The sequence below is a fragment of the Cydia splendana genome, chromosome 25 (genome assembly GCF_910591565.1).
Source record: "Cydia splendana chromosome 25, ilCydSple1.2, whole genome shotgun sequence".
In the NCBI taxonomy this organism is placed as follows: domain Eukaryota; kingdom Metazoa; phylum Arthropoda; class Insecta; order Lepidoptera; family Tortricidae; genus Cydia; species Cydia splendana.
In genome coordinates this window covers 5,686,440-5,711,842 of record NC_085984.1, presented here as the reverse complement: position 1 = coordinate 5,711,842, position 25,403 = coordinate 5,686,440, and the positions used below count along the sequence as shown (strand labels likewise).

Here is a 25,403-nt window from a genome sequence, read left to right as displayed (position 1 = left end):
AAAATATTTCTATGATATTTATATTTCTTGCACCATTTTTGAGAAAAGCACTATATATGACTCGGCTGGAAGGCTACTTGCTGGCTTCGGATTCAATTAAACGGACTCCCAAGGTCGTCCGTTTAAAACGAATCCTCAGCCTGCAAGTAGCTACTTCCGAGCCTCGACAATAATGTACTATTTTTATACATACAATTTAACCTTAAGTACCTTTGTAGAACTTTAATTAGAAGCTTTTTAAGTATCTGCGATTTTTATTTAATACTCAAGACATCCAAGCTTGAACATCGCGTATATTGATTTTATACTACATACCGATGTTTCGAACCCTTTACAGCGTTCGTGGTTCATGGTTTCAAATTATACTCTGTATTTTTAGGTATTTAAATAAAAGTAATCAAAATCTACCCTCAAGTGGCTCCTTAAGGCAGTTGAGGGTAGATGAAAACATTACATGATCAAATAATGTAGGTTAAAGTCAGGTCGTTCAGTAGGTAACTGATCCAGGCGGTTTTGTATTTGGTTGGTTAACCAATAAATGTTATAACTAAGTACCCGAACATGTACATTTTTTTTTTACTTTTATTTAAATACGTAAAGATACAGACTATAGTCAAAGACAGAATGATAAATGAATACCTCCCATTTGTGAATTACATAACATTTCTGCTACATTATTTGCTTTACATTACCGAACTGGCGTAAACAATGATTATGAGTATTACGATTGCAAGATAGCTCGAGACACGCGTGATAAAATGTAGATAGCGGGAAGCAAAGATTAGGCTAGGCTCACATCTTTTCGTGTGCACTGTAGAAATGCGGAATTGCAGTATCGGTACAGAATAAGTAAAATATTTGTTCTTCCTCGCGTTATCCCGGCATTTTGCCACGGCTCATGGGAGCCTGGGGTCCGCTTGGCAACTTATCCCAAGAATTGACGTAGGCACTAGCTTTTACGAAAGCGACTGCCATCTGATCTTCCAACCCAGAGGGGAAACTAGACCTTGGGATTAGTCCGGTTTCCTCACGATGTTTTCCTTCACCGAAAAGCAACTGGTCTTCATATAAATATTTTTATGTAATTTTGAACTCTTTCGTGATGTTGTTATTTTCAAGGATTATTAACACCATAGTGTCGTGCCTCCAAAACGTCACAAAGTAGGCGTTAAATCCTTATCCTAACAGCAATATACTTAACTAACCATTTGTCTACCTTATCACCTTGCAATAAGACTCAAAATGCACAGAAGTCTATCGTTAGCTACAGATCAGATATATCGGAACGGCCAAGGTGCTCAAAATGTGAACACGCACTCTAGCGCCTTGAGAATAGAGGCGTGTTCAGATATTTGTGAGCGCCTTGACCGCTCCAATATATCTGACGGCGAACCGTACAATCCAAGTTGACAACAAGTTTACACAATCCATAATTTGACAGCAGTTAGCAATATCGCACGAAATAGAATGGAGTTACGTCAATTGCATGTTTTTCAGATTTATGTATAGTGTGAAGTGTTAGAGCATTTTGAATGTTTTCAGATTTATAGAGTGTGATGTAGTGTTTGAACATTCACTTAGCATGTCAAATACGCGTGAGGGTGTGGCGAAATTGAATCGATACTCGTGTTAGATGGCAAGTAATGAAAATATTATTTAATCTCGAATCATTGAACATTAAATTTTCTGCAAAAATTGGCGTGAAGTAGCGCAGGACGGAGAAAAGTGGCACTGTCCTGCGTCGGAGCCGTCGGAGGCCTAGTCTTATTTTGTGGCACTGAGCCAAAGGAATAAGTACCTAGGTATTTTTATCCTCCTCTTCTTCCTCGCGTTGTCCCGCCATTCTGCCACGGCTCATGGGAGCCTGGGGTGCGCTTGACAACTAATCCCAAGAATTGACGAAGGAACAAGTTTTTACGAAAGCAACTGCCATATGACCTTTCAACCCAGAGGGGAAACTAGGCCTTATTGGGATTTGTCCGGTTTCCTCACGATGTTTTCCTTCACCGAAAAGCAACTGGTTAATATCAAATGATATTTCGTATATAGGTACATAAGTTCCGAAAAACTCATTAGTACGAGCCGGGGTTTGAAACCGCGACCTCCGGATTAAAAGTCGCACGCTCTTACCGCTAAGCCACCAGCGCTTTTTTTCAAGTAGGTATTTTTATACGACTACGGCAAATCCAAAGGGAAGGGCCATGATAATGAATTTAGCAGCCTGCTTGAATCTTGTTTTTCTACCGACCGATTTCCACCCTAAGACCCTAAGAAATAGTTCCTACTTGAAAATTTCCAGAAAAATAGACAGTTTTTCTTTTTTCTTTTCTTTTCTAGAATCCTTCGAGTGTGTCCATAAATACTACCATATTATGTGTAGTCATTATGTTTACAGATTGAGATCGCGGGTCACAGTCCCATTGCTAGTTAGCAACCACCGATCGACCACTTTAACTCTGACCTCAGAGTACATACACTTACTACTAGTCTGGGGGTCAAGATATTTATAGTATAAGATTTATGTTTTTTGAATTGCGGTTTTGACCTCGCGCGTGGCTGATAATGGTCACCTATCGATATTTACACTTTTAGATACAAATGTCAAATCGTCTCGACCCCGACTGTTAGTTATTATGAATGATTTTACTTTAATTGAGTAGGTAAGTAATAAGTAATAATTAACAATAGTTAATTATAATGAGTGAAAGAAGGCTAACATAGAGTGTTTAAGGGAGAAGTAGAAGTGGTATTGGAAGGGGTAGACCTCGGCGGACTTTCTCTGATCAGATCGGGGAAATCCTGAAGAAAGGCCAGCTCAAGAGAACCCTAAACCGGCGAGCGTGTATTAGGAATGCTCGAATGTTATGAAAGTGAAGGAAGCGAAAGAGGTACGAGTATGTCAGGATCGTATAGCAAGTGGAAATCCGTGGTCTCTGCCTACCCCTCCGGGAAATAGTCATGATTATATGTATGTATGTATGTATGTATTTATGATTTATGATATTACAAAGAAGAACTTTCAGAGCAAATGCATTATACATAAGTAAATATTGTTTATTAATAATACCTACTATGATGTCAGAAGTAAAGAAAACGGTTTACTTAAACATTATCGTTTCTTAGGTCGTTATCATTAAGAACATAAATACTAATGTACTAACAACCTACCAAGTTAAGTACAGTTTAGTACAGTCGCCTTAAGATATATACACGGTGGCTAAAATATAACTGCATTCCCGTTGCCAGGGAGGTTTTGGGATTATAGTGAGCAACTTTTACTATGGGACCAACAAAGAAATCGCGAAAAAAAATTTACCCTCCCATAGAAAATGGACCAGCCAAAATGTATGAAACAGCCAAGTCTTTTTTTCGCAATTTCGGGGTTGGTACCATAGTAAAAGTTGCTCAGTATAATCCCAAATCCTCCCTGGCAACGGGAATGCAGTTATTTTTTAGCCACCCTATATAGGAGCGGCCAAGGACCTCACTAATATCTGAACACGCCTCTATTGTCAAGGCGTTAGAGTGCGTGTACAGATATTTTTGAGCTCCTTGGCCGCTCCTATATATCTGCTGGCGACTGTACATTCTTCACTTAGCCAATAAGTATCTCTTCCTTTGTCCATTTCTGTATAAACTAAAGTTACTTATTGGACTTTATGTCATTGTAACAAGTGTCAAAAATAGTTGGCTAATTGTAAGGCCAATTGGAGTTTTAGTTATTCGATCTGTTACTGATCTGTCAGTGTTAAAAGTGACGTTTTTCGTTGAAGAAATGTGCACGCTTTCTTGCGGGTGCTTTCTAGCGTAAGACAAAGACAGTATGATTCTGTCTGTCTATGTTTGAAATGAGAAAGCCCTGGGCCAAATTATATATGTACCGTGCATAAATTCTGTCATCCGTGGAGTGAAAAATAGTCAGACCAAAGTCTGTTTTGATAGTCTATTTCCTTCTTAATAATCAGAGCGCTAATGTAAGAAGGAACATTACAATACAAGTCATATAAATAAATATTGCCTGTAGCATATATGCTAACAGCTGGCGACAACGTTGCTAAGTCAACTTAAAAACAAAGTTATACCTTGCTCATATTACTTTACTCAGCATTGATATACCACTTATAGTTACTTAAAATCCAGATATGCCACTTGATACCAACATTACCACGCTTATATTAAAGTCACAAACACTGGCACTTAATATAAAACATGCATTGAAAACACAGTCAGTAACAGCAACAGACGTTGCACTAAATTAAAAAAGAACAAGAAAAAACAAAACACCGCGCAGAAACAATTCGCAAACTTTATAAACGTCCGAATCGAAGACGCGACGCCGAGAACTGTATCGCACGAGTTTATAATTTTGTCACCTCGTTTATTAATTTTATCGGCAAAGATAAGCTAATAGGAGAGTGTGGACCGGTTGTGTTATCTTGCCTGCGAGCACGAGCGCTCTGAGAGGCTATCTTGTGTGATAACGACTTTAATGACAACTATTAATAATGACATTTAAATCGTCGTCTTCCTCGCGTTATCATGGCTTTTTGGAGTTCATAGGAGCCTGAGGTCCGCTTGGTAACTAATCCCGTGAAGCGTAGACACTAGTTTTTACGAAAGCGACTGCCATCTGACCTTCCAATTCAGAGGGGAAACTAGGCCTTGTTGGGAGTGCGGTTTCCTCACGATGTTTCCCTTCACCGAAAAGCGACTGGTAAATATCAAATGATATTTCGTACATAAGTTCCGTAAAAGATTCAATTATAGCTCTGCGTTTTAATTAAGGAGTATGTCTGATGTAGTCTAGCAAACCAAGTAAACCAACTTATCAGAGTCTAGATATAGACTAATCGCGCCCATGTTTTTCAAATTTGTCGTTTTTTAGCAACATTGGTTTGCCAGGTTATATAAAGAAAGTAGGTAGGTAAGTGCAATTTTAAAGTTTGTGTAAATTCATGATAATTCGACTAGGCTTCATTAAAATCTCTCTGATATTGTACAAAAATGACAATACGATTAGACAGAATCGGTATTCGGTTGGGCAATCCAACTGTCAGTTCAGTAGCTGCGAGAGTTTACGCACAACCTTTCCAAGCAGTCCCTTCTGTAGTCCAAATTGAAGATGGTATAAATATCACTTACTAAATTTGCTCCTAATTGATTCCACTAATTTGACCATCACGCGTTCCACGCATGCGTGCAGCTATCACTAAACCATATCTCGTCGCTGTAAGGTCTAAAATTGGACAGAAATTATTTTTATTGGCAAGTCGCGTCTGCGCAAACTCTTTGACAATCTCTCCTGATTGGTGGAGTCGTATCAACAATGCTCAGCGTAAAACGAAGCGTGCAGATGTAGTGACGTCACCTATCGTTGAAACTATAATTATTTATATTGAAAATTCAACTCTGTTTCCAAGGTAATAAGTGTCATTGAGTTTGGTTTCCTTCGATTGTACAAATAAAGAATGATTATTAAATAGGAGCTAACCCCATTGTCATTAGATATGTAAAGTGTTAGGTCATTTTGGTTTCATGGCGAGTGTTCAGGTGGCAAGAGTATTTATGTGGAGTTTGTTTACGATTATGTTTACCTCCAATTTGGTCAAAGATTTTTGTCGGGTAGTTACACAAATCTCTGCTTTGACAATGAGTTTGTACATGCTTTGCCTCGCTGCCGTCGCGAGAGCAGCGAGACCCTTTGACTCGGCCCCAAAAAACCGACCGCAATCGGGGAACGGCGAGACGAGACAAGACGAGAGCAGTCTGTACACACGCGCTCTCGCTATCTCGGGGTGTCTCGACGAGTGTGTACAGCCGACATATGATATGAATGTCAAAAAATTACCGGTTAGTAAAGAAAAAACCGGACAAGTGCGAGTCAATGTGTTAATGTGTCTTATCACGTGCCTTCTAGAATCTTCCTGGGTAAGGTTACCTGCAGGGTAATTGACTAATTGTACAATTCGCGAGTCCGGTGAGTAATGGGTTGGATAACTTCCTTCCTGCCCTCTTAAGGGCTGGCAGGATGGCCCATCGTAATATAGTATTACAGTACTTACCTACTAATATATCGTTGATATCTTTGACGTATCTTGCACCACTACTTGTATAAAAATATTTATTATAGAAATAAATTTCATAAATAAAAACCTGCTCTGAAATCCCACCCAGGACCTAGATTATTTTAGGTATTTACCACTAATAACAAGTAAAGAAGATATACAGATATAAAGGGACCATTTATGTGTCGTTTCCAAGCAAAAAGTCGCCTGCCATAAGGACACTTTGACAGGTTATTCGTATAAAGATACAAGCAAACCTCGTCCTTATGGTAAGCGATAAAGTGGGACCTTTCACTAGACTTCGACACGCATAGATACCACTTACTAAATATAGCTACCGCAAGTACAGCATATGTACTTACTATACCATACACATATAGTACATACATACCACCATCGTTCATCTGCGAAGGCTGCGACACGCATCCCTACAAGCTGGGGCCCATTTCTCGAACGGTATTAGACTAATAATATTAGTCCACGATCTGTCAAATCGTATGGGTTGCCATGACAACACACTAGTAATATTAGACTAATATCTTTCGAGAAATGGGCCCCAGGTAGTAAAAGGGGCGGGGCCGGCCTAAAGATTTATGCCTCATCGGAACGATCGTTTGGAGTCTATTATAGTCAGAAATTAGACCATCAAGCTAACTCTGCATCTGCACAGATTTTGCGGTGCACAGAGTGTGAGCATGATACCATAAACGGCATATTCTAATGAAAATTTACGTTTATTATGATATGACAATTCCATACTTTATCATTTCATTACCAAATCTGTGCAAAATTAACTTGGATTTTATCAAACGTTCTTGTTGAATTTCAACTTAATTGGTTCTAATCACAAATTAAAAATGCAGATAGGTAATTCAACTTACCCATAATTTTCTTCGGCGGCACCTTCCTCTGCTCCTTCTCTTCCCCCTCCTCCCGCCGCATCATCTTCCCCCCCTCCACCTGCTGCCACTTCCTCTTCCGCCCCTCTCTCTCCTCCAAATACATCCCGATCTCCTCCCCCTGTCCCACCAGCCGTACCGAGCTCTCCCAAGTGTACGGATCACCTTTCCGTCCGTATTCCATATAGTCCTTCTCTATATATATGGATGATTCCATCACTGAGCCATCACTACACTATAAAGTCACTTGATGATGATGAGATGATGATGATAATTGGATTAAAACTTTTTAAAAGAGAACAAAGAAAGAGTTGTACAGCTTTTTAATGCCTGTAGTTTCTCGTTGACGGTGGCTCTGCAGGAGTTCGTTTTCGATCTTCAAGAGCATGTTGGTGTTGGAGCGGCAGAGGTGGTACTGTATGTGGGGTTCGAGGGGGGAGGACTTGGTGGTGAAGCGGTTGCCGGTCAGATAGGTTGGCTGGCAGGTGTGGGGGGCCATGGGGTTCGTGGTATGCTGGCTTTGATGGCACCGGTGGCGGTACTACGGCTCCTGAAACAATGGAAGGCGTTAGAATCAATGTTGGCTGAAACGTTAATGCTATTAACCATTTTTGACCATTATCCATTATAAATTGAACCGTAAACTGTAACTGTCCGTTGCGGTTTACGGTTCAATTTATAATGGTTATTTGCAATGAACGTTCGGCCAACACTGGTTAGAATAGGCTATTTGACTACTAGTCAAATCAGTTTCTTTTTTCGAACTGTCAAAACGATTTTGCTACTATGGAATTTATATGAAACACTAGCCTGTGACGTCACAATCAAATTACCTACTCTTTATAGTTTTATACGGGTTTTAAAATAGAAATTGTGTCTAGAAATAACTGCTGTCTATGTTTCTCTATTCATCTTTTGGTGCTTTATTTCATGCATTGTGTAAAATCATTTATTTTAAATAAGTACAGTCAAATACCCTATTTTGTACAGCAAATAATATGTTACTCTTGGAAGGCCGCAAAAAAATGTGACACGCTCTTATGACTCTACAAATAAGATCGGGTCAGATATTTTTGTGGCCTTCGAAGAGTAACTTAGCCTCCTTAGGCCCAAGGTCCTACCTATGTACTTCTTCAGTTCGATGAAATTTAAACCATATTCAATTGGAACAGAGTTGCATTTCTTTTTTTTTCGTTAAATATTCAAACAAATAAAAATCAACTCTATTACCTGCACTATAGGTTTAAACTTCATTGAACTTTGGGTTTTCAATTTGTATGGCTGGGCCTTAGGAGGATATTATTGCAGGTACACATAGCAGTCGCCTAAGAGGGGGCGTACAGCCAGGATTAAAAGGGAACAAACGATATGGGGCGCCGCGCGAATGTTGCGACGGAAGATATGGTCACCGTGCGAGTTTTTACTCTGTATCTAAATTACTTTGGAAATATATTTGTTTAAAATTTTGCTAGTCAGATCTCTCGGCTACATTACTAACTATTACTGCACCTTATAAAACAAAGTCCCCCGCCGCCGCGTCTGTCTGTTTGTGTGTTGTATGTATGTTCGCGATAAGCTCAAAAACTACTAAACGGATTTTCATGCGGTTTTCACTTAACAATAGAGTGATTATTAAGGAAGGCTTCGGTGTATAATTTGTTAAGGTTTTGTGTAACCCGTGCGAAGCCGGGGCGGGTCACTAGTATTATAAATACATTCTTTGACCAATCACTCGCGCACATACATTTGTATCATCAGATATTAAGATATAGGACGAAACGCTCATAGATTATAATACGACCATTAGCAGACGCGACATTAAAAGAACTTGTAGACCTAATCCAGAGTGTCTCAAACTTATGGCCCCTATTAAAATAATTTAAATAACATCTTATTTTTGAACAATCACTCGCGCACAAGCAAACTTTTGCTAATATCACAATAGTATGGCTTGATGCACCTGTGGTAAGCTAGTCGGACATTTGATACATTTGTATCATCAGATATTAAGATATAGGACGAAACGCTCATAGATTATAATACGACCATTAGCAGACGCGACATTAAAAGAACTTGTAGACCTAATCCAGAGTGTCTCAAACTTATGGCCCCTATTAAAATAATTTAAAAAACATCTTATTTTTGAACAATCACTCGCGCACAAGCAAACTTTTGCTAATATCACAATAGTATGGCTTGATGCACCTGTGGTGGCTAGTCAGACATTTGATACATTTGTATCATCAGATATTAAGATACAGGGCGATACAGTCATAGATTATAACATGACCATTAGCAGACGCGACATTAAAAGAACTTGTAGACCTTATCCAGAGTGTCTCAAACTTATGGCCCCTATTAAAATAATTTAAAAAACATCTTATTTTTGAACAATCACTCGCGCACAAGCAAACTTTTGCTAATATCACAATAGTATGGCTTGATGCACCTGTGGTGGCTAGTCGGACATTTGATACATTTGTATCATCGGATATTAAGATATAGGACGAAACGCTCATAGATTATAATACGACCATTAGCAGACGCGACATTAAAAGAACTTGTAGACCTAATCCAGAGTGTCTCAAACTTATGGCCCCTATTAAAATAATTTAAAAAACATCTTATTTTTGAACAATCACTCGCGCACAAGCAAACTTTTGCTAATATCACAATAGTATGGCTTGATGCACCTGTGGTGGCTAGTCGGACATTTGATACATTTGTATCATCAGATATTAAGATATAGGACGAAACGCTCATAGATTATAATACGACCATTAGCAGACGCGACATTAAAAGAACTTGTAGACCTAATCCAGAGTGTCTCAAACTTATGGCCCCTATTAAAATAATTTAAAAAACATCTTATTTTTGAACAATCACTCGCGCACAAGCAAACTTTTGCTAATATCACAATAGTATGGCTTGATGCACCTGTGGTGGCTAGTCGGACATTTGATACATTTGTATCATCGGATATTAAGATATAGGACGAAACGCTCATAGATTATAATACGACCATTAGCAGACGCGACATTAAAAGAACTTGTAGACCTAATCCAGAGTGTCTCAAACTTATGGCCCCTATTAAAATAATTTAAAAAACATCTTATTTTTGAACAATCACTCGCGCACAAGCAAACTTTTGCTAATATCACAATAGTATGGCTTGATGCACCTGTGGTGGCTAGTCGGACATTTGATACATTTGTATCATCAGATATTAAGATATAGGACGAAACGCTCATAGATTATAATACGACCATTAGCAGACGCGACATTAAAAGAACTTGTAGACCTAATCCAGAGTGTCTCAAACTTATGGCCCCTATTAAAATAATTTAAAAAACATCTTATTTTTGAACAATCACTCGCGCACAAGCAAACTTTTGCTAATATCACAATAGTATGGCTTGATGCACCTGTGGTGGCTAGTCGGACATTTGATACATTTGTATCATCGGATATTAAGATATAGGACGAAACGCTCATAGATTATAATACGACCATTAGCAGACGCGACATTAAAAGAACTTGTAGACCTAATCCAGAGTGTCTCAAACTTATGGCCCCTATTAAAATAATTTAAAAAACATCTTATTTTTGAACAATCACTCGCGCACAAGCAAACTTTTGCTAATATCACAATAGTATGGCTTGATGCACCTGTGGTGGCTAGTCGGACATTTGATACATTTGTATCATCAGATATTAAGATACAGGGCGATACTGTCATAGATTATAACATCACCATTAGCAGACGCGACATTAAAAGAACTTGTAGACCTAATCCAGAGTGTCTCAAACTTATGGCCCCTATTAAAATAATTTAAATAACATCTTATTTTTGAACAATCACTCGCGCACAAGCAAACTTTTGCTAATATCACAATAGTATGGCTTGATGCACCTGTGGTGGCTAGTCGGACATTTGATACATTTGTATCATCAGATATTAAGATATAGGACGAAACGCTCATAGATTATAATACGACCATTAGCAGACGCGACATTAAAAGAACTTGTAGACCTAATCCAGAGTGTCTCAAACTTATGGCCCCTATTAAAATAATTTAAAAAACATCTTATTTTTGAACAATCACTCGCGCACAAGCAAACTTTTGCTAATATCACAATAGTATGGCTTGATGCACCTGTGGTGGCTAGTCGGACATTTGATACATTTGTATCATCAGATATTAAGATATAGGGCGATACTGTCATAGATTATAACATCACCATTAGCAGACGCGACATTAAAAGAACTTGTAGACCTAATCCAGAGTGTCTCAAACTTATGGCCCCTATTAAAATAATTTAAATAACATCTTATTTTTGAACAATCACTCGCGCACAAGCAAACTTTTGCTAATATCACAATAGTATGGCTTGATGCACCTGTGGTGGCTAGTCGGACATTTGATACATTTGTATCATCGGATATTAAGATATAGGACGAAACGCTCATAGATTATAATACGACCATTAGCAGACGCGACATTAAAAGAACTTGTAGACCTAATCCAGAGTGTCTCAAACTTATGGCCCCTATTAAAATAATTTAAAAAACATCTTATTTTTGAACAATCACTCGCGCACAAGCAAACTTTTGCTAATATCACAATAGTATGGCTTGATGCACCTGTGGTGGCTAGTCGGACATTTGATACATTTGTATCATCAGATATTAAGATACAGGGCGATACTGTCATAGATTATAACATCACCATTAGCAGACGCGACATTAAAAGAACTTGTAGACCTAATCCAGAGTGTCTCAAACTTATGGCCCCTATTAAAATAATTTAAAAAACATCTTATTTTTGAACAATCACTCGCGCACAAGCAAACTTTTGCTAATATCACAATAGTATGGCTTGATGCACCTGTGGTGGCTAGTCGGACATTTGATACATTTGTATCATCAGATATTAAGATATAGGACGAAACGCTCATAGATTATAATACGACCATTAGCAGACGCGACATTAAAAGAACTTGTAGACCTAATCCAGAGTGTCTCAAACTTATGGCCCCTATTAAAATAATTTAAAAAACATCTTATTTTTGAACAATCACTCGCGCACAAGCAAACTTTTGCTAATATCACAATAGTATGGCTTGATGCACCTGTGGTGGCTAGTCGGACATTTGATACATTTGTATCATCGGATATTAAGATATAGGACGAAACGCTCATAGATTATAATACGACCATTAGCAGACGCGACATTAAAAGAACTTGTAGACCTAATCCAGAGTGTCTCAAACTTATGGCCCCTATTAAAATAATTTAAAAAACATCTTATTTTTGAACAATCACTCGCGCACAAGCAAACTTTTGCTAATATCACAATAGTATGGCTTGATGCACCTGTGGTGGCTAGTCGGACATTTGATACATTTGTATCATCGGATATTAAGATATAGGACGAAACGCTCATAGATTATAATACGACCATTAGCAGACGCGACATTAAAAGAACTTGTAGACCTAATCCAGAGTGTCTCAAACTTATGGCCCCTATTAAAATAATTTAAAAAACATCTTATTTTTGAACAATCACTCGCGCACAAGCAAACTTTTGCTAATATCACAATAGTATGGCTTGATGCACCTGTGGTGGCTAGTCGGACATTTGATACATTTGTATCATCAGATATTAAGATACAGGGCGATACTGTCATAGATTATAACATCACCATTAGCAGACGCGACATTAAAAGAACTTGTAGACCTAATCCAGAGTGTCTCAAACTTATGGCCCCTATTAAAATAATTTAAAAAACATCTTATTTTTGAACAATCACTCGCGCACAAGCAAACTTTTGCTAATATCACAATAGTTTGGCTTGATGCACCTGTGGTGGCTAGTCGGACATTTGATACATTTGTATCATCAGATATTAAGATATAGGACGAAACGCTCATAGATTATAATACGACCATTAGCAGACGCGACATTAAAAGAACTTGTAGACCTAATCCAGAGTGTCTCAAACTTATGGCCCCTATTAAAATAATTTAAAAAACATCTTATTTTTGAACAATCACTCGCGCACAAGCAAACTTTTGCTAATATCACAATAGTATGGCTTGATGCACCTGTGGTGGCTAGTCGGACATTTGATACATTTGTATCATCGGATATTAAGATATAGGACGAAACGCTCATAGATTATAATACGACCATTAGCAGACGCGACATTAAAAGAACTTGTAGACCTAATCCAGAGTGTCTCAAACTTATGGCCCCTATTAAAATAATTTAAAAAACATCTTATTTTTGAACAATCACTCGCGCACAAGCAAACTTTTGCTAATATCACAATAGTATGGCTTGATGCACCTGTGGTGGCTAGTCGGACATTTGATACATTTGTATCATCAGATATTAAGATACAGGGCGATACTGTCATAGATTATAACATCACCATTAGCAGACGCGACATTAAAAGAACTTGTAGACCTAATCCAGAGTGTCTCAAACTTATGGCCCCTATTAAAATAATTTAAAAAACATCTTATTTTTGAACAATCACTCGCGCACAAGCAAACTTTTGCTAATATCACAATTAGGGATTGCAATCCGGATTATTCGAACTTCGAAAATCCGGATTATCCGCCAATTTTTCAATCCGTTTCTAAATCCGGATTTTTAAACCCAAATCCGAATTTTCGGATTTTTTGTTAAACTATTATACAATTGCCTTTTGCACCGTTAAAATGTTCTGATTACTGCAAATAAGCAAATGTACAGTCAGCAGTCAGCCAAATAACGTAATATAACTTTGTTGCCATAGAAATAAGGATGTGTTACGATATAGTGGCGAAATATTGAGACACCAAAGCGGCAGCTTCAGTGGCTCGGACACTTAGAGAATTATGGGAGAGGACCGTGCCGTGAAGAGAGCGTACTTGGGACTTGGGACAACAAAATGGGAGACGCCCGAGTGGACGTCCTAGGTACCGCTGAAACGACGTAGTTGCTCAAGACCTGCTCAACCTCGGCCATGGCGACTGGCGAGAGCTATTGCAAGACCGAGAAACATGGCGTGATCTGGTGTCGGAGGCTAGGACTCACTTTGGGTCGTTGCGTCACCGTAGCCGTAGTAAGTACCTAATGTTAATATCCAGAAAGGGAAATGGGGACTACCTATTTGTATTAAAAGGCGATTTATCGGCGGTGGTCGTCCATATTTGTCTTAAGGCGGAAATTAATCTAATAAATGTATTTGCAACTAGGCTTATAAAAATAAATAATTCTTTTTTGTTGAATCAAGTTTAAATAAATACCTACGTAGATGAAAAAATACCATCTTGCCTTTTCGCAATGAGAAATTTGCGAATTAAGTTATCCAAATAACGGCTACAAATAAGAAATCCCTATCACAGTTATAAACCCTGGTAGGGTTGAATACATAATAATATCGGTATTTAACTAAATTTAAGACAAACTCTTTATTTCACTTACGCGAACGGAGCTGCGGGCCCGTCTAGTATAAGATAATATTTGTAACTGACGATTCGAAAGTGCTTGTTGCTAAGCCTACTCAATAAAGAATATTTTGACTTTGACTTAGGTTCCGCAACTTCCGCAGTGGAGATGTGCTAAAACCCCCAAGAAATTTTGATCTCAGTGTTGTGACTGTAGGATTCTTAATTAAAATTATTAAACAAGATATTTTTTTGTTTCCAAGTTGCTTTTCTTATTGATATAATATAACTGTGTAATTAATATAACTTGTTATTTGATCATAAGACTATTACAGTAAATAAAAAGACTAATTTCTTATTAGAAAGTCGTTTTTTTATTTATTTATTCCTGGTACCAAGAAAACATTCCCTAAATCCGGATTTTATCCGAAGTTCGGATTTCGGCGTGAAAATTATCCGAAAATCCGGATTTTGTAAAATAGATTCGGATTTGCAATCCCTAATCACAATAGTATGGCTTGATGCACCTGTGGTAAGCTAGTCGGACATTTGATACATTTGTATCATCAGATATTAAGATACAGGGCGATACTGTCATAGATTATAACATCACCATTAGCAGACGCGACATTAAAAGAACTTGTAGACCTAATCCACAGTTTCTCAAACTTATGGCCCCTATTAAAATAATTTAAAAAACATCTTATTTTTGAACAATCACTCGCGCACAAGCAAACTTTTGCTAATATCACAATAGTATGGCTTGATGCACCTGTGGTAAGCTGTTGGACATTTGATACATTTGTATCATCAGATATTAAGATACAGGGCGATGCAGTCATAGATTATGCCCATGTGCATTAGAGGTACAATCTAGAGTTTCTCAAATGTATTACCAGTATTAGTCTTATAACCCCTCGTACCCTCACTTAAATAAATTCCCCAGACAATTGCGAATCTCTTTCTATAACGATTTTAAAATTGACTTATTTTTATAAACCTAACGATGACGCGTCATCCGCTTCCTCTGCTCTGCTTTAATGCTATTTCTTGACGCGACGCGAACCCTTTACCAATGACAATTCCAGATCCTGACCTAATCCTAAATAAAAAAACCGGGCAAGTGCGAGTCGGACTCGCGCACGAAGGGTTCCGTACCATAATGCAAAAAAAAACGAAAAAAAAGCAAAAAAAAAACGGTCACCCATCCAAGTACTGACCACTCCCGACGTTGCTTAACTTTGGTCAAAAATCACGTTTGTTGTATGGGAGCCCCATTTAAATCTTTATTTTATTCTGTTTTTATTATTTGTTGTTATAGCGGCAACAGAAATACATCATCTGTGAAAATTTCAACTGTCTAGCTATCACGGTTCGTGAGATACAGCCTGGTGACAGACGGACGGACGGACGGACGGACGGACGGACGGACGGACAGCGAAGTCTTAGTAATAGGGTCCCGTTTTACCCTTTGGGTACGGAACCCTAAAAAGAGTAATACTAGAGTCCTTAAACTCTTCGATTCTTAAACTTAGTACTTATCAAATTGAGAGTTGTACATGTACTTACAACGCAAAACATAGTTTCGTGATATGTATGATGATAATTCTAATAGAGTCTGTTCGGAAAGAGAAGAGTCGTGGAATGTATTGGGCCCCATACATTCCACGACTCGTCACTTTCCGCACAGACTCTACAACTTTCTCTGGAATGCTTACAGTAGCATTTACTACCAAGCGTATCTTCTAATTTTTTTTGTATTATTCTTTGTACAATTCAATAACATTCCATATTAGCGTCGACATAGAATTAAATGTAGGTGAATTGTTAGTCATCATTAAATTATTGTGTAAAGCGAGATTGGTTTTGGGTAGTTAAAACTAATTATATTTATGCCATTGTAAGTTAATGTCAGCGTCTAAAAGTCTATTACGTGGACAAAATAATTAGTGTCCGACCGAAGGTTCGGTTTCGGTTTCGGTTTCGGCCAGTTTCGGCCAAAAAATCATGTTTCGGCTGTAGTTTCGGTTTCGGCCAAAAAACGGCCGAACCTTTCGGCCGGGCCGAAACTTACGAAATGGTACTTCGTACTATGAAACTAAACTATGTGACAAAGACCAAAAGTTGGGGAATAAGTAGGACAACAATATTAATATGTACCTACATATACTGATTCATGTATAGGTACAGTAATTAACTGGTTTATTATCAAAACACAATTCCACTAATGAGGGCGCCACTAGACGCAGTCTTAAGAGACTGTTAATACCTATAACGCGCACACTGTCTAATTGTATCGGAGTAAATGAGATAGCACTGTCGCATGTTACTGGGCCTGGGCAAAGGAATAATAAGAAAACTCATCATCTTCCTCGTGTAATCCCGGAATTTTTGCCACGGCTCATGGGAGCCTGGGGTCCAATTGACAACTAATCCCAAGAATTGGCGTAGGCACTAGTTTTTACGAAAGCGACTGCCATCAGACTGACCTTCGAACCCAGAGAGTAAACTAGGACTTAACGGGACTAGTCCGGCTTCCTCACGATGTTTTTCCTTCACCGAAAAGCAAATAGTAAATATCAAATGATATTTCGTATACCTATAAGTTCCGAAAAACTCATTGGATTCGAGCCGGGGTTTGTACCTGCGACCTTCGGATTGAAAGTCGCACGCTCTTACTGCTAGGCCACCAGCGCTCAAGGAAATATCTCGCTTTTTAATACAATGGACATTGGTTGGAGTTTGTGCTCAACTACTTATCCTGAAGCCTGAAGCACGGCTTTGACTTCGCATGAAAGTTCGCCTCACTGGGGCACTTCGGACTTTTAGGCCCAGGTGAAGATCGGTGCCCGGCCTTGCGATATTTTAACAAAAATTTTCGCGCTCGCTGCGCTTGCGTTTTTGGTTGACCCTGTATGTACATGTTAGCTTGACTGGTGAATGAATAGAGTTAGACTAAGAAAATTCTGTAATGATTTTGATAGCATACGCAGTGCAACTAGTGCAAATGTTATTTATACGTCATAATTTCATAGAAGTTTTGACGTTTAAAATAACACTTGCACTGCGTGTGTTATCAAAATCGTTGCAAAATTACCTTGGTCTAACTCTAGTAATTTTCTTAAAAAACTGCTTAAGTAACATCAATTTCAAGGACACTGGGTGTTGACAGCTCCATAATATGTGTGTAAAAGCGGTTTTATGACATTTTTTAAACGATTTTAACAAGTCTACAAAAGGTTCGGTTTCGGTTTCGGTTTCGGCCGAAACTAGAGCCAAAGCCGAACATTCTGTTTCGGTTTCGGTTTCGGCAAAAAAACATGTTTCGGTCGGACACTAAAAATAATAGTTATTTGTTTTACAAGGCGGCAAAGTTGTTGTCTAACCGCTCGTGCTAATATTGATTTTGATACCCAAGCAAGCGAAAGATTCCAAAATTGAGCCACGAGCGTAGAGAGCGGTTCACAATATGGAATCTTGAGGTTTGCGAGGGTTTCAAAGCACGAGAGTTAAACAAAATTTGCCCCCGAGTGAAACACAAAATTTTTCAACCCGAAGAAAATATTTACTGTAAGATATCAAACAAAACCAAACTAAATCAAATCCAAATAAATGTTATTAAATATTTAATCATTCAAAATCATCATAGTCAATTCTACCAGCAAACATAAGAAATCAACTCAAAATATGCATTTCATTACTTTGCCTCACATGTGAATAAAATGCAACTTTGCTATCAGTTTTTGAACAATCAAGAGAGCCTTTGCCAGTTGGTGTGGTGGAAACAAAATTATTAAAACTGGAGGTATTTTTTGCAACAAACATCGTACGTAATTTTAACGTAGGTATTTTTATAGTACCTACGTATTCTAATATAATATCTTTAAACGAGCAATTCTTGTATATTTATATTTCTGGGATCACGGATATGGCTCTAACGATTTCGATGAAATTTGCTATATGGGGGTTTTCGGGGGCGATAAATCGATCTAGCTAGGTCTCTGGGAAAACACGCATTTTTGAGTTTTTATATGTTTTCCGAGCAAAGCTCGGTCTCCCAGATATTTTAATTATTTAACTGTCATGTAAATTTTTCAATAAAGAGTGACAGATTTTTCATTGTCTATTTTAAATTTTAATGAGGTAATTCGAAAATCATTAATATCTGCAAAACCAGAAGCACTTCATACATCTTGCTTACTGTTGCTGTAGCAGAAAATGCTGCAAGTTTAGTTAGATATCTTGTTTTCCAAATTTTTAAAGTTATCCCCAACACCTTATTTAATATACCATATGATATGGTGAATAAATATGTTATGTAGTTAATTAGTTAGTTATTTACCTTACCTACGTAATATTTTTGTATTAATGAATACCTAATTAATTGGGTTTCGGATATTTTTTTAAGAAATAGAAATATTATTATTGAAAATAAATGTGGTTAATTTTAAATAACGAATATGATATAAACTTGGTCAAGCAGATCTTGTCAGTAGAAAAAGGCGGCAAATTTGAAAAATGTAGGCGCGAAGGGATATCGTCCCATAGAAAATTTGAATTTCGCGCCTTTTTTTACTGACAAGATTTGCTTGACCAGCTATATGTAGTTAATCAGATGTTAAATACTGAAATTAGTATATGATCGTATTTCACATACCGTTTTGCAAAAAGAGAATATAATTCTCCTTTTACTTTTTTAATCCTTTGAGAGGAAAAAGGTCAAAAAAGAATAGTAGTCCTTTCCAACCTCCACACATTCTCACCTTATAAGAGTCCAAAAGCATAGCGGTACAACACTTTAAAAAAGTCCAAATATTCTCACAAATCAGTATAATTTAGCCATATTGGCGAACAACCACATGAGAGCAGTCATAATCCACCCGTCCCCGTCTTTCAAATACATCATCAATCCACCATTTCGTAAATTAGAAAATTATCCTGAACGCAACTCAACCTAACCAATGCGCGCAATGAACGCGTCCGTTGGCGGCGCGGGAAAATTCAAATTTCGAACACGAGCGGCGGCCGTGTACGACCGAGTACGACAAAACCGGGTTCTATTGCTAAATTGCTGGAGAAGTTTAAATGAATAAGTACGCAATATTGTCGTTAATTCGTCAGCCAATGGCGTACGCGAAGGAGATGTGTGGATGTCGGGAATTGGGACCACTTGGCTGGCAGGGTCAGGCAATCATCGGGTCAAGATGGTAGCGTGGGGTACCGTGGGGGGACGCGGCGGTTCCGTCATCTTTAATTCTTTCGCTGAGGGCTCGAAGTACGTCTGCGTTTGTTGCAATTTGCTTGTGACAAATTGTACTTGTGAATACCTTGAGCTGGTTTTAAATATAGTACCTACCTAAAAACTTTTTTATTTTAACATTTCTTATGACTTATAGACTTAATGCCAGAAGGCAGTCTCTACCAGTCAACTGATTTTCCTCTCTCCATCTTACAGATACTGTTTTGGAGCCAAGGTCTCCTTGGCAAACTTATCCCAAGATAGTTACTAGGTTTTGCAAAAATTGCTACCCAATTTTGCTGCTAATTCCAACGCAGTGGAAATTTAACCTAATTACTAACAGACTAACAGTATTTAGCAGTTTTATTAATAAAACAAATGTTTACTGGATCCATCAAATCCCTGCATGTCTGGCCGCAAAATTAAACAAATGCAAACGTATGCACGCGGCCTCAGGGCACGCTGCACGCTGCTCAAATCCCTTGGACGCTCAACGCCACGCAACGTATGCTCGCGGCCTCAGGGCACGCTGCTCAAATCCCTTGGACGCTCAACGCTCAACGCCACGCAACGTATGCTCGCGGCCTCAGGGCACGCTGCTCAAATCCCTTGGACGCTCAACGCTCAACGCCACGCAACGTATGCTCGCGGCCTCAGGGCACGCTGCTCAAATCCCTTGGACGCGCAACGCTCAACGCCACGCAACGTATGCTCGCGGCATCAGGGCACGCTGATCAAATCCCTTGGACGTTCAACGCCACGCAACGTATGCTCGCGGCCTCAGGGCACGCTGCTCAAAACCCTTGGACGTTCAACGCCACGCAACGTATGCTCGCGGCCTCAGGGCACGCTGCTCAAATCCCTTGGACGCTCAACGCTCAAAGCCACGGAACGTATGCTCGCGGCCTCAGGGCACGCTGCTCAAATCCCTTGAACGCTCAACGCTCAACGCCACGCAACGTATGCTCGCGGCCTCAGGGCACGCTGCTCAAATCCCTTGGACGCTCAACGCTCAACGCCACGCAACGTATGCTCGCGTCCTCAGGGCACGCTGCTCAAATCCCTTGGACGCTCAACGCCACGCTGCGCCCCGCCAATCGCGCCGCTGTTCGCTCTCCAATGGCCAATACTATAGTAGTAGTAGTAGTAGTAAACACTTTATTGCACAAAACAAGTACATAACACAGAGAGAATACAGTAAAGTGTACAAAGGCGAACTTATCCCGTTAAGGGAACCTTTAAGTAACTGAGAGATACATATGAAATGGTAGTAAAACTAAGATAATACATACATGACGGCGAGACTTAAAAGAAGTAGCTAACCCTAGAAACATAACTAAATACGATGCGATGCATTAGGATGATAGTATGATGAGTTGTTGACTGTCATCGTTAAAATTCGATGTAAATCAAATTCGACAATGTGACTCCAAGGACTTAATGCCGAAAATAAACATATCAAAATAAATTGTTTTATTGTTTGATCTACCAATGGCTCGTGCACGGTGCAAGTCGTGCACTCTTATTCAATAATAGACTTTTAAGAGGTCACGTCAGTCCCCAATCTGTGGGGTAACCCTCTCGTAATAACAACAATACTCTTACTAGTACATCGGTGGACCTTAGCAATAAAGTTTACCATTATTTGCCAGTTAACGGTGTGGACGATGGTTGCCGAAGTTTTGCCGAAGTTGAAACGGAGACGCTTCGCTCGCACTTTTAATCTCCTGAATCCTGATTCTAAGCCAAATCAACCAAAAAAATGTAAACTTTAATACATAGACATTTTCCCGCCGCCATTCTGCATTTTCTTGGCGCCGTTCTGTGGAGCAAGAGCTGGGTGTATTGGGGTTGGGGTGGGAGGAGGCTACCCAAGCTACCCAGGACCGGAGTCAGTGGAAGAAAAAGATTCGAGCCCTACCCCCCAGCAGGGGGTAACAGGATGGAAAGAAAAAGACAGACATTTTTGGCGCAATTCCCGATATACTTTCATTCGCTCCATTCTCCACACTTCTCTATCATCGTAATGTAATGATTTCCATCCTTTTTCACATCACAAAAACTTCTCAATAATTATTACCATTTCCATTGTAAATGCAATCAACAGACAAATCCTGACGAAAACCGACCATTGCCCTCAAGTTGTCCAACAATACCGGTAATTCACAAAAATACACCTATTATTCAATAAAGAGATAAGCAAGGAAATCAGTCTACAATGGGCAAATAAAACGCTAATGCACATAAATAATTGGATACCGGGTGTGTCAGAGTTCAAGGATTACCTACCTATAGACAGCACTGGGCTCGGAGTAAGCCATCCCTAACCTACAGCATAATAAAAGGCTCTCCACTGTTTGCACCCAACGTATACTTAGTTTCTTCGGCCATCTGAGCAGGACAGGTCCAGATAGTCTGGAAAGGCTCATAATCACTGGCCGCATGAAATGAAATGAAAGTTTATTCACGAGAACATATGGTACAGTAGATATTATTAAGTGTACATTATTGACCCATGATATGTTCGGCCTTAGGGCAACAAACCTACGGTCCGCCTGATGGTAGGCAATCACCGTAGCATATGGACAGCCGCAACTCCAGAGGTGTTACATGCAACCCATTAAAAACCAGGAGTGGTTTTTTTGAAAAGCCCCATACTGTAATGTAACCCCTCGAGAAAACCTCGGCAGGGAGCTGGCTTATTCCACAGCCGGAATGTCCGCGGGAGGAAATTCTTCTTAAACCGCACAGTACGCGACCATTTAGGTTCTAGGATGTGAGGATGAACACCCTGCAGACGGCGGGCGGTGCGGTGATAGAAAGCGGCCGTTGATATCGTGTCAGACAATTCTTCAGGGCCTTGGACCTTTTAAGGCCATTGCCGTTACGTTAAATTAAAGGACTAATCTTCAAATAGTATAGCACGCTCAAAACCAAGATGACGCTGATTTTTTGCCTCACTAATGACTGCGCGTGCGTTGTCGCGGTCCACGGATTAATTGAAATTTATTGGTGGCAATTAAACTTTGCGTCGGCAAGATGGCGATCGCAATCTGCCACGTGTACAGTCGTCATCAGATATATCGGAGCGGCCAAGGCGCTCACAAATATCTGAACACGAAATCTAGTGCCTTGATATTAGAGACCTGTTCAGATATTTCTGGGCACCTTGGCCGCTCCGATATATCTGATGGCGACTGTAATACCTACTTCTCGGAGGACTCGTGTTTTGTACAGATGTAGTGCATAATTATTTTCCATCGTATTTTCACGGAAACGTATTACGAACGTGTCTTTCTATTTCAGTCAGTCTCGGTACAAAAAGTACTGAGGTTGTCGGAAGTAGCATGACAAATACGAACGATTCCGAGAAATTACGATGGAAAACAATTATGCACTACATCTGTAGTGAGTTCGTGAACGTTTGAAAATAAGCTTCAACAACACATATTTAATTACACAAACGGGTCTACCGCGATATAACTTCATTGTTTTTACCTTTAATTCCGACGTTTCAGCTGAGTCGCACCAGCTGTGGTCACGGTCCCAACAAATGTCAACGGAGATGTTAAACATTAAACTTTAACGGGTAGCTGCAATTTCTTTGTCTACCCCGAACATTTTTATAAACTAATTTAGGGTAGTTTAGTGGTGTTTTATTAATATCTCCGTTGACATTTATACGTAGACTTTTTTTTGCAGATTTATTTGTATTGATTTGTATTTGTTTTGTTGATTTATTTATTTGTTGTTTTATTTGTAGACTTTAGTGAATAATTTAATTTTATTGTACAGTCTAATAGTTTTATTTTATTTTATTGTAATTTTATGGTTGGGACGTCAGTCTTTCCGTGACCACAACTGCTAGTGCAACTCAGCTGAAACGTCGGAATTAAAGGTAAAAACAATGAAATTATATCGCGGTAGACCCGTTTGTGTAATTAAATATGTGTACAAAACGCGAGAGTTTAAAGCTTCAACGAATAAGGGATATAAAGGATCACCGGCCGAGTAAACTCTGGCACAGAGACCTTGTCAGTAGAATTTTTTTTCACTTACCATTAACAGAAAACCGAGCCGCGTGAAATACTCCTCTCAGATGTCGTTTCCAGATGTAAGCTTCATACGTAGGCAATGCAGGTTATCCATCAAAAGGCTAGACTAGACGACTGCTGACTGGAAGCTGGGAGCTGCTTTGTCTGGAAAAAAGAAAATGGCGTATGTTATGGTCATATCGATAAAGTAAAAACCGGCCAAGTGCGAGTCGGACTCGCGCACGTTGGGTTCCGTACTATTACGCATAAAACGACAAAAAATCACGTTTGTGGTATGACTTGTATGGGTGCCCCACCTAAATATTCATTTTATTTTGTTTTTAGTATTTGTTGTTATAGCGGCAACAGAAATGCATCATCGGTGAAATTTCTCTATCACGGTGCTCGAGTTAGGACAGCCTGGTGACAGACAGACGGACGGACGGACAGCGGAGTCTTAGTAATAGGGTCCCGTTTTTACCCTTTGGGTACGGAACCCTAAAAAGAAGAACACCAGTAACGGGAGTCAACATTTTATCAATGTATTCCTATTTGTCCCCGCCCCACGTGATCGCCGCCATACATGAAGTGGAAACCGGTGGGAATGATTCATATGAACGCACCTATTCCCATATGTGCCCGGCGGGAACAAATGGGAATACACCATTTTATCACATGCTCCTTTTGTTTATGATGCCAAATAGGGTATTCCCCTACTAGTCAAATCAGTTTATTTTTTAAGTTGTCAAAACGATTTTGCTACTATGGAATTTATACAGTTAAATACCCTATAGGGACCGTGCGCGTTAGAGGGTCTGCCATCTTTTGGCCTGAATCGGAAACATATGTGCATACGTTCATTGCCAAAACAAGTGCTACCATCTACCGTTCTCGTCGGTAAGTTTCCTTGTGCATAGAAGGTTCTGCCATCTTGTGGGCTACATCGGAAGCATAACGACACATTTACGCCTCGCGCCAAAAATCTGACGGCTCCTATGCTGCCCCCTATAGTTCATGCACGGGGCCTATTGAGTAGATAAGTGTCACGTCACGTGCTTTATATTTTTATCCCCAGATATATTGACACTTAAATTTGCACCATCAATGAATTAAAACGCAATAAAATCATGGTTTGCTATATTTTTTTAGAAAAAATAATTACTGGATCGAATTCGCCCCACAGTTACGTTGTATTCTAAGTACAAGGAGTCTTATCTGGTTCACGTTAACTCTTATTTTGAAAAGCTTTAAAGTTGAATAAATATTTTAAGGAAATATCTGGTTCCTGGCGTATTTTCCAAAAATATTTATATTTTTCAATTAAAATTAGAAATATAAAAGAACGGCCGTAACAATTTTTTTTATGGAATGAACGCCTAAAACTCCTTTGGTGAGTAATAGGTTTCCAAGATTTTTTTAACCCTTGTACCTAATAAATCTTTATTCATGAGGAAACGTCAACAGTTACTTAAAGAGTGGTGGTATAAAAACGTGTCTCTTAAATTGCAAGCAGTTAGAACTGCTTCCCATCAATGCTCGTTCAGACGATTGCGACGATTCTATACACAAACCTCTACATGAAAAATTATCTAATGGCGTTTATGTTTGTTGCCGAACCAGTATTTAAGTTTAAAACCAGGTAGGGTTGCCAACCGTACTATATTATATAGTATTGTACTATATTTTGGCTCTCTGTACTATATACTTTTGGAAAAATATATAGTA

General features: G+C 39.1%; 2 protein-coding genes across 4 annotated transcripts in view; both read right to left on the bottom strand.

Annotated features, from left to right (window-relative positions):
• LOC134802729 (transcription factor CP2) overlaps positions 1–7,181 on the bottom strand; it is a 65,998-nt gene extending 58,817 nt beyond the window's left edge. For both annotated transcript variants that reach the window (XM_063775391.1, XM_063775392.1), the window contains exon 1: positions 6,947–7,181. In XM_063775391.1, coding sequence (XP_063631461.1) covers positions 6,947–7,181 — 235 coding nt within the window. The remainder of the gene's footprint in view (positions 1–6,946) is intronic.
• Positions 7,182–7,253: 72 nt separating this feature from the next.
• Positions 7,254–23,843, bottom strand: LOC134802847 (uncharacterized). Of its 2 annotated transcripts, none has more exons than XM_063775585.1 (2): positions 23,704–23,843; positions 7,254–7,514 (listed from the first exon to the last, which is right to left on the bottom strand). In XM_063775585.1, exon 2 carries the CDS (start codon positions 7,461–7,463, stop codon positions 7,254–7,256), a length of 210 nt encoding a protein of 69 aa, XP_063631655.1. In that variant the 5' UTR covers positions 7,464–7,514; positions 23,704–23,843. The 2 variants fall into 2 exon arrangements, with proteins under 2 accessions (XP_063631655.1, XP_063631654.1); XM_063775584.1 differs by lacking the exon at positions 23,704–23,843 and adding an exon at positions 19,169–19,480.
• Positions 23,844–25,403: the final 1,560 nt, after the last annotated feature.